Raw genomic sequence first — 10,655 nt, 5'->3', positions numbered from 1 at the left:
GTAATGACAGTTGGATGTTATAACAGGTGTCAGTACATAGAGTTTACCTCTTTATGAAATGATTCCCGTACTGATCAGTTCTTACTTGAGGCGGAAGGCTTGTAGTAAACCCATTCACCGTTGCTTTATGATCCTTGCGTTGGATGGCCAATGCCACAATAAGCAAGGGTATTACCATCGTGCTCAAGGGTAGGCAACGTGGTGCTCAAAGGCCGCATTGTCCTGCTCTAGCGTTTAAGGGATTACAGTTAGATTATGATTGGGTAATTACCACTGCGACCTTTTCCTCGATGAATAAATTGTCCGGATGATGAAAGCGCAACTTTTACGATAAAAAGCTGATAAATGAATAAATACACTTACGGATTGTGTTGTATTTGATGAGTTAGGGGGGGAAAAGAAACTAGTAGACTGAAAATCCATCATGATAAATTCAAATTGGCAGCATGAGAGAGGAAGTATATAGTAACAAAAGTTCATGAGAAAGTGCAAGGGCTCGGGAGGGAGAGCGAGCTCGATCTTCTCTCGCCGACGTCATGTGAAACACTAGAGGTGGGAGGGAGGGGGACGGTTAGCTGGCTCGCGCGCTCTGGGAGAGACTGCCAACTTGCTATACGCGCTCTCCCAGAAATAAAACTGCTTCTCCTGGTTTCACCTCTCTGATTTACCCTCTGCTCATGTTGCCCATTTGTGGCTTTAGCTACTTGAAGATAATTTGCAGTACAGAAATAACGGCTGACGAGGGAATACTGGTACAATTATCAGAAAATAGCGGTAAGACGACGGCAGGAGAGTGAGTGAGCTTACCTGTCCCCGCTTTTGGCGCGCAGGCCCAGAGTGGCAGCCCGGCGGTGAATGCTTCTCGTCTTCCTCAGTGTGCTTTGGCTGCGGGTACCGGTCGTGTCCCCTTTGCTAGCACGCGATCATGGCTAGCAGAGGGAGAGAATGTATGTGATTTTCCCCCTGGACGACTTGTTAGATCTGAATAGTGCGAAAGGAAGTAAGCGTGAGACAGCGTCGTCATCCCAGCAGAGCTATAAGAGGCACACTGTGGAAGTTTTGTCTCCTTCCCAACCTAACCAACAACTTCCCTGTCAACTTCAACCTCCCTTGAATCAGCTGCTCCCAAACCCTCAAAAACCGACACCACCTCAACAACAACAACAACAAAAACAACAACAACAACAGCAACAACAACAACAACAACTGAAAATACAGAAAACCACCTCTCAAAAGACACCGTCCAAAGCGTCCAGTAGTAGCCAAACTTCCCCACTTAGTCCTCAGTTGCCTAGCAGTGTTCCTAATAGTAGTAGCAGTAGCAGTTACAGTAGTTCTCTGAGGCATCCGCCGCCAAAACAACAACGGCCTCACCACCAGCCAGAAATAGTGGTGGAGCAGCGGCAACCATCCTCCTACTCAGCTTCCACGGAAACTTCCTCGGTCTCTTCAACTGGTGCTAAGACCAAAGTCCTGCTGAGTCCGCCGTCCGCCGGAGGGAAGACCATCGCTAACCGCTCCTCGTGGTCCGGGTGTCCTACGGGACCCCCGCGGGAGTCCTCGGTCACCCGCAGCAGTAGTTTCAGGACTCGAGATGAGCTGACCGTTGACAGTGGTAGTGGTGTGTATGTCGGCAATAGCCATAAGTTCAACAGCCTAAGAACCAAAGATCTCAGAAGCAGTGACAACCATCAAGATCCGCGTGGCAGTGGAAACATCAGGACTCAGCCTAGTGGAAGTGAGTGCTTCAGATCCCATATTGTTAAAAGTGAGAGTTTCAGGTCCTACCTGAGTGGCGGCGGGACACACAGGCCCCAGCAGCTGCCTGTTGCGGACACTGTAAAGTCCCGGCAGCTGCCTGTTGCTGCTGAGAGTGTGAAGCCCCAGCAGGCGCCTGTTGCTGAGAGTGTGAAGCCTCAGCAGCTTCCTTTTACTGAGAGTGTGAAACACCACCAGGAGTATCTCCCACAGGACAAACGGCGCCCCCCTGTCCAGAGGCACCCCAGTAGCAGGAGTAGCCACAGTTCGGGGAGCCAAAAGGCTGCCGACCTGTCCCCTTACGGTGGTCCTGGTCCTAGCAGTTTTAGTAGCGCTACAGCAGGAGCTCGAGCGGCTGGGGCCAACTTGAAGATTCAAGGGGGGCTAGCGGGGTCTCGCGGCCTTCAGAAAGGCGTCATGGCAAGCGAGATCAGCTTCCGTGACCTTACACACCCATCCGGTAATGAAACACTCAAGGCACACAACTCTGTCACCTTCAAACTCGTCAAAACAGGTAAGATAACTTTAATAATGTCATGTTTACAATACTAGAGCCGAGTAAACGTACGTTGATCTCTGTGAACTCTGTAGTAAGTGTCGCCTTAGGCTGCCGCTCGTCCCAGTGACCGTTGCGTTGCATTGAACATTGTGCTTCACAGTAAAGCAAGAAATGAAGAAATTACAGATTGTACACACTACCTCGCTCATTATATATTATGACATTGTTAACATGAGTTTGTAGCGACCTTGTTGGATGTTGACCACTATATAATCAAATAATGCAGGGTAAAATGACGAGACATTTCATAATGACAGATCAAAGATATCGGTTTTATCCACGCTGGCCAGAAATAAATCACCCAGCGGAAGGGCATCACGTCTGATACTGTCGGCTGGTGGAGAAGAGGTAGGGTAAGAGGAGAGGTTGAGACAGGGGAAGAGTAGAAAGATAAGAGGAAGGAGGTGCGTTTCCTGAGCTTGAGTCTTGAGGCTCATAGGAGTGAGGTGAAATTTTGGTGCTGGGCCAATACCTGGGTCAGTCGGCCCTCCTATATATAGTCAACCAGTGTTTTCGCTTGTGTCATCCTACTTCACATGTGCGGTGAGACTTCACTGTTCTGCCTCCCTGATAACGCTGATATGACCGTGGAAGTACGGGTTTCGTTATCAACAACAGAGCATTCCTTTTTCTCTGTTGCTAATTGGAAGAAAAAAAGAGAATTCCCTTTAGACTGGTGTGTCACACGTTGTATGTAATGTATTCGTGTCTTGAACATCATTCTATAATGCTTGCAAGACTGTAGGATTTGAGAGCAATCTTGAATATATATATATATATATATATATATATATATATATATATATATATATATATATATATATATATATATGACAAGTTTGCTGCAGTACCACCAACCGGTGGACCTGCTTAACTGTATTTTCAAAACTTTCGCGTCGTAATCAGCGTACAATTGAGTGCGTTGACCCCTCGCCAAAATGGGGCAAAACAAGGTGAGACCACAGTGGAAAGTGTTCAGACTTTCGGGTCGTTCTGTATGAAGTGTGACTGAGGGAGGGTTCTGCCGTCCCTTTTTTTGCGTCCGAACGAAATTCGATGTTTTCCGGAGTTCATGTAACCGTGAAGGTATCAAGATATACACTTAGGTTTATTTATCTTTCTTTCTATCTATCTATCTATCTGTCTGTCTATCTATCTATCTTTCTATCTATGCATTAAGACTCGTTGAATTCCTTGTTTGATGAACTTTCATTGTAAACGAGGAGGGAAATAGTAATGTTGCATATATTCCTTTCTGACATTATATTAGCAGTAGCAACAACCAGCAGTAGTGGCGACCGGCAATGATTACGACCATCAATAGCGACGACCAGCATTAGCAACGACCGGTAGTAGCAACGACCAGCAGCACAAACGACCAGCAGTGGCAATGAGCAGTAATTTGAGTATCGACCAGTTGTAGCAACAACCAGAAATAGTGATGACCAGACATAACAACGACCAGCAATAGCAATGATCAGATGTAGCAAAGACCAGCCGTAGCAACGACCAGCATTAGCGACGACCAGCAATAGCTACGACCAGCAGTAGCGACGATCAGCTATAGCTACGACCAGCAGTAGTAATGGCCAACCGTAGCAAATACCAGCAGGAGAAACGAGAATAATTCTAATCCAATAAACAGATAAATCTTAGGATTAAGCTTATAGCTTCATTTGTCGAATATCACATTGACGTATAACGAAGACCTGGTGGATAAGCTGATGTCACAATCTCTTTTACGTTCTTCAGAATATCATAAAGGAACTGGACACATGCATGATGGTGAGGCTCACACTGTGTTGCGTGATAAGTTTACAGTAATGGATGTTGAGCCTGTGTTTAATGCATCAAAAACAGCGAGGCTGTAAAGAATTATTTTGACTATGATGAACAGAGGAATTTTTCTTGATTATTATTCTGTTACTGGGTGGTAGCTTCATGTCTTCTTCATATCTTTTTATTACATGTAATTGATTTTCATCTTTCAGTTAAGTTCTTCAAAAGCTTTTTGTTGTATGCTTTTAGGAAGATTATTTGACAATACATATCCTACATGGTACCTCATTCACTGATTTATCTTCCTGAGGCTTGGCACCCCATGAAATGACATATATTTTTTCTATATCCCTTGATATCCCAGTTATCGTGAAAGAACATTGTTCGTGAAACAGATGTACCGAGTTTCTTTGACGGATAGCGTGAGGTTTAATCATATATATATATATACATTTCTTGTAATCTCTTAGATTACATCAACTTGTCATCGTATTTATCTGTAACTCCTCCGCTAGTAATGATAACGGAAAATCTGAAAGTGTTTTGCTTGTACTCTGGAATTTTGTTTTATGCTCTGTTCTCAGATGACATGCGTTTTATCGCACTGGCGTGAGGGCGAGGGCAAAGGAAGGGTGGCACTTTTGCTGAAGCAGTTGTGGGAATGTGTGAAAGAGTGTAGGAAAGAGAGCCCCAGACTGATATGGGTGAAAATGCAAGTGTCGCAACACTAACCTCGCAGTTGACAATATAAGCACGTTAATATCAGTATATTAACCTCCAACAAGTCAATTACACATTATTAAAGTTCTGTTACATCGCATAATGCTACCTTAGCATACAGAACCCAGAGTTAATGCTTAAGCAAAAGCTGTTGTACCAAGTACTGAAACTATAAAAAAAAGTATCTACATTAAAGTGCAGGTGGAGGTGATCGTCCGTGATAATCCCTTTAGATTACGAGTATTAGTGATGACACAGAGTCTGCGGTCAAAGTAAACCATGGAGTAGTGTTGGGTGTCTGACTGTGGATGATGGGTTCTGCTCGTACGTGATAGACAGAGGGTGGATGTGTGTGAATAAAGCCATTGTTTATTTGTTCCTGAGGTTACCTTTGTAAAGCGGAAGAAGCAGTTAGGTGCATATAAAAGAGCAAGAAAACAAATCTTGTACTGAAAAACTATCATTTATATAAGATTTACTTATGACATAACCCATATTTTTTTGTTTGTTTGTTCACAACGAACACGAGACACGTTGTTTTATTTTGGGAGAACTGTTCATGAAATCTCAAATCACATGTGGTGAGAATAGATAGATGCATCTGAAGTGTCTGATACATGTTTAAATCTTTCTAACCTTCAATTGGGTCAAGTCTTTCATTCTGGTAACATACTATACACTACTGCCCCTTCCTTGTCTTTGGGGAGGTAGATAATTGCTTCTGTGGCCAGAATTAGACGATACACATGAACACTTACAATTAACTCCAACAAGCTATCCTCACCTGATCAACCTAGCACACTATTCCAGTCACAAGGGGAATACCAAGCACTAGGGGGTGACAATGTTCCAGGTTCTGCTACTTATCTCGCTTGAAAAACGCTTTGTGTTAACATCACCTGGTGAAGCCAGACAAAACGCCGAGCTAGAAAATAGCCACAGGCCTTTTCAAGGCAATATTAATCTAAATGTTGTGATTTACTGAGACAGGTTAAAAGCAGCTAAACTATATTCATTACAACATAGAAAAACTGCATTTTTTATGGAAAAGAACATTACTGGAAGACTTGTCGGGTCATCTGCATACGTACGATAATGATCCCTCTGATGGAGCGACAGATATAGCAGACAATTTAGATACCATCCAGGGAAAAGTATAAGTGCTTGGGGTACCGCCAGAGGAGTCACATGGCCTTCCATGGCCTTCACCTCATGAACGTGATGGCGGCTTGGGTAATAAGTATCATGTTGAAGCCGATTGACGTAGAGAGAGAGAGAGAGAGAGAGAGAGAGAGAGAGAGAGAGAGAGAGAGAGAGAGAGAGAGAGAGAGAGAGTAGAAAATTCTCTGGCAAGTCTACTGGAACAGCCCACTGCACTGATTTTACAGGTGTGAACCCTTGGCTGCAGCCTCCATCAGTCGAGTAAGTTTGGCCACCAGACTGACCTGCAGGGGATGAGAACAGACCCCGGAAGCAGAGGCAGGCGAGTGAAAGAACCTCTGTTAAAGTGAGCACTCTCAGGACGGAATCCCATACCCCATGACATTCATCCGTTAACGTATATCTTCCTGGATTTCCAGCAGACCGTAAAGAATGGTAATGGCCAGCCGCACGGATGTGTAACTGCTCTACCACACGGAATGCTGTACACGTACAGACGTAAAGTCAATGTCTTTAATGATCTATTCCGTTCTTGTAGTTTGAGATAGACTACGAGGCACAATCACATGTAATCCATATATATATATTATGTTCACGCTCAGTATCATCATCTGTAACTCATACTATCTTCTCCCGTAACTTCTGTGTTGCTTATGTCAACTTTCTTTTAGCTGTTTCCCTGTCTCTCGCGTTACCTGCGTCTTCTGTCAGTTTTATTTGTGTGTGTGTGTGTGTGTGTGTGTGTGTGTGTGTGTGTGTGTGTGTGTGTGTGTGTGTATTTCTGCCGATGGTGAAGCTGTTGTTATTGAGGGTACGCCCACGCGGTCTGACATGGGGCAGGTTTTAAAGACGTGTGGTCCTTGTGGAACTGTCATCTGCCTCGAGTGATATTTGGGATTGGATTCGGAGGCAAAGTATTCGAAGAAGTATCAGGAATTTCATTCTAAGCCAAGTGAAAAGTCTTCTAACTTCAAACTTTATCAGCAATACATATTTGGGATTCAGAAATAACTGAGTATTTGATGTGATATCAACGTAGAATGTAAATAAAGACTCTACGTGTAGATAGTAATTAACTTCTTGAGCGCTTAATATGACGACAGAGGACTATATTTATAACGCATAAGCACGATGGTAAGTTTCATAGGTTTTATGACATGACCTTTTGACCTAAAGAGCCAAGCTCAAGGGTCGCACCATCTTGCAATGAATGATCGTATCGTTGTGGTCAAGATGTCAACAGTGTGATGTGAGTCCAGTTAATTTTTCACCTGTGCCACAGCTCGAGAGTACTCCTCATGTTTTGACATTGTTGGCACAAACCATTTGAAGAACTCGGATATAAGCGATCCTTGGTCACACACTATTACACTCCTCTTTACACTGAGGGCGATGTCTTGTGTTGTGCTTACGGTGGTGGAAATGTAAGATGTACTCAAGAACAGAATGTAACAAAAAAAATGAAGGGTACTGACACGAAAGATCTTCAAACCCATAATCATATATATATATATATATATATATATATATATATATATATATATATATATATATATATATATATATATTCTTCTTTTCTAAACAATAAGGAATTAGACTTGCTTTCACATACTTTCCTGTGCACGATTGATGCGTCTCGTCTGCACCGAGTGTGCACTCGGAAGACCTAGCGTGGAGCGCTGCGTCAGGGGTGTCTCGCGGTGTTTGTGCAGTCGTCAGTGTTGACGGTGTACCTGACAGTGATGGATGGAGTTGTTCTGTCTTCCTGATTCACTTCCTCCATGATAACATACATGATGATGTATCATACTGATGGTACTGATTATATACAGTGAGTTCTACCTGCGGGAACTTACGCTTACCACGTCCGAGTTACGACTTACTCAAGGTCGGGGCAGAGTTTGACATCGGTAGTATGCGTGATATTTTCTACGCATCTATGATACGTATCTATATACCAAAATACTCGTATATATATATATTTATATATATATATATATATATATATATATATATATATATATATATATATATATATATATATATATTTTTTTTTTTTTTTTTTTTTTTTTATACTTTGTCGCTGTCTCCCGCGTTTGCGAGGTAGCGCAAGGAAACAGACGAAAGAAATGGCCCAACCCCCCCCCCCCATACACATGTACATACACACATCCAGACACGCAAATATACATACCTACACAGCTTTCCATGGTTTACCCCAGACGCTTCACATGCCTTGCTTCAATCCACTGACAGCACGTCAACCCCTGTATACCACATGACTCCAATTCACTCTATTCTTGCCCTCCTTTCACCCTCCTGCATGTTCAGGCCCCGATCACACAAAATCTTTTTCACTCCATCTTTCCACCTCCAATTTGGTCTCCCTCTTCTCCTCGTTCCCTCCACCTCCGACACATATATCCTCTTGGTCAATCTCTCCTCACTCATTCTCTCTATGTGCCCAAACCACTTCAAAACACCCTCTTCTGCTCTCTCGACCACGCTCTTTTTATTACCACACATCTCTCTTACCCTTACGTTACTCACTCGATCAAACCACCTCACACCACACATTGTCCTCAAACATCTCATTTCCAGCACATCCATCCTCCTGCGCACAACACTATCCATAGCCCACGCCTCGCAACCATACAACATTGTTGGAACCACTATTCCTTCAAACATACCCATTTTTGCTTCCCGAGATAATGTTCTCGACTTCCACACATTCTTCAAGGCCCCCAGAATTTTCGCCCCCTCCCCCACCCTATGATCCACTTCCGCTTCCATGGTTCCATCCGCTGCCAGATCCACTCCCAGATATCTAAAACACTTCACTTCCTCCAGTTTTTCTCCATTCAAACTCACCTCCCAATTATATATATATATATTATATATATTATATATATATATATATATATATATATATATATATATATATATATATATATATATATATATATATATATATATATATATATAACAAAACTATAAGAACATCTGTGGAAGATTCGTTAGTCTTCTGTTCTTGTTAGACTGATGGTGTGCAGGGATATCAGCAGTGTGTCCTCACGAATGACTGCACGTGTTTGGAAACTTTGTAATGGCTAAGAAAAGCTTGAAATCTGAACGATTTCAGTAGAATGTTGGAGTGGGTGCGCTGAGGAATAACATTGAGCCAGATGGCAGACTGGAGGACGCAGGCGCCAGTGTTGGGGACACTGACCTAGCTGGAATTTGGATAAATTCTCTCCTCTTTTTTTTTTTATTCATTTCGATTTTTTTCCCCACGAAAAACTTAGAATTTAAGTGACTTGAATGTCTGTGCTCTTGACTCAGAACTGAACCCCAGATTATACGATTCTCAGCAATGCGATGAATTGATTGATAGCACTCATACCGTTGTTGAGGTTATGTGCCTCATGGATTCGTCTTTTACATACGATCAGAGTTAGTCACTCAAATCATGGAGCTCAGTAATCAACTTAAGAGGTTGAGAAGCTTATTTTTTTTTCATCAAAATGATACCTTTGATGACGAGTCATGGTATTCATCAAATAATCATACATACAGGGCTGTCATGTTACTCATACTAAAACCTATGGTGTTCCGTCATGGTGCTTATTACAGGTACTCATAGGATTGTCATGGTATTCGCCAAATACTCATACATATTAGCTTGAATCATACATAGCGTTCATCATTATCATCTCTAACTTCGTACTCATGAAGTTAAGTGTTCGAGGTAATAGATGGTCAAGCCACCGTTGTTATGGGACACAGTCGTCGTACTGAGGTCAGAAGGTAAAATAAGTACGACTATATGTAAATCCTCTTTGCTTGCCTGGAGTCTCTTCTTTGCGGCAGACACCAACAGGACGCTGCCTTCAGCAACCTACACAACCATTTGATGGCGTGGTAAGCTGAGGGCAGGTCCACTCATACCGCAGGTTCGCCCCTTCAGTCTCCCACATTAAAAGATTGATACCTGGACACTCGTTCGTTCCTAGAACCAGTTCCTTCACTTTGCTTTTAATCACCAGTCGCCATTTCTTTTCCCCTGACCGTATATGTAAATTGCCTTTTTGATGTTTCTGGGGAAGCGCACCTACCGGAAACCTCTTTCAAACATGTAAATGCGTTAGCTTTATGTTTTCTTTTCCTTTTAACTGTTTTACAGGACGACCCCAGCTGGGTTTATCCTGCTTAACACTGAGGCGAAGCACTAGCAACACTCCCTCCACACAGGTGGCTCTCCTTCGGACATAAATCCTGTCTTTAACAAACACCTTTCTAGAAAAACCTTGGGCAGTAGAATTTCTTTCTTTCACATTTGGAGTTCACTCGCTACGTTTTTATCTATTTCGCACTTATTCTCTAGTTATAGAGGCTGTGTATTTTGTGTGCCAGTTTCCTACCGGTATGAACAGCGTGGAGATGACAGACAGATGGCTGGTAGGGAAATAGAGTTTGATTTATAGTTTCGTACACACACGTGTAAGTTTACTACCGGTATACATCTCCCAGAGCTTTTAGATCATGGCCATGAAAATCGTGAGGTATGTTGACTTGGAACACGACGGTAAGAGCCTGCACGTGTGATGACCCGGCCACTGAACCTGACCCATCGTACGCAAGGGCCACACTATCGTCTGCAGGGGTTGGAACTGCCATG

At 43.0% G+C, this 10,655-nt stretch overlaps 1 protein-coding gene across 2 annotated transcripts in view; it reads left to right on the top strand.

The window, feature by feature from the left end:
• Positions 1-857: 857 nt before the first annotated feature.
• The window catches only part of LOC139754277 (uncharacterized), a 201,404-nt gene continuing 191,606 nt past the window's right edge, over positions 858-10,655 (top strand). For both annotated transcript variants that reach the window (XM_071671985.1, XM_071672821.1), the window contains exon 1: positions 858-2,272. In XM_071671985.1, the coding sequence (XP_071528086.1) occupies positions 946-2,272 (1,327 nt within the window). In that variant the 5' untranslated portion in view covers positions 858-945. The remainder of the gene's footprint in view (positions 2,273-10,655) is intronic.

This window comes from Panulirus ornatus, chromosome 1 (genome assembly GCF_036320965.1).
Source record: "Panulirus ornatus isolate Po-2019 chromosome 1, ASM3632096v1, whole genome shotgun sequence".
NCBI classification, from domain to species: Eukaryota; Metazoa; Arthropoda; class Malacostraca; order Decapoda; family Palinuridae; genus Panulirus; species Panulirus ornatus.
This window is presented reverse-complemented; position numbering and strand designations above follow the sequence as displayed.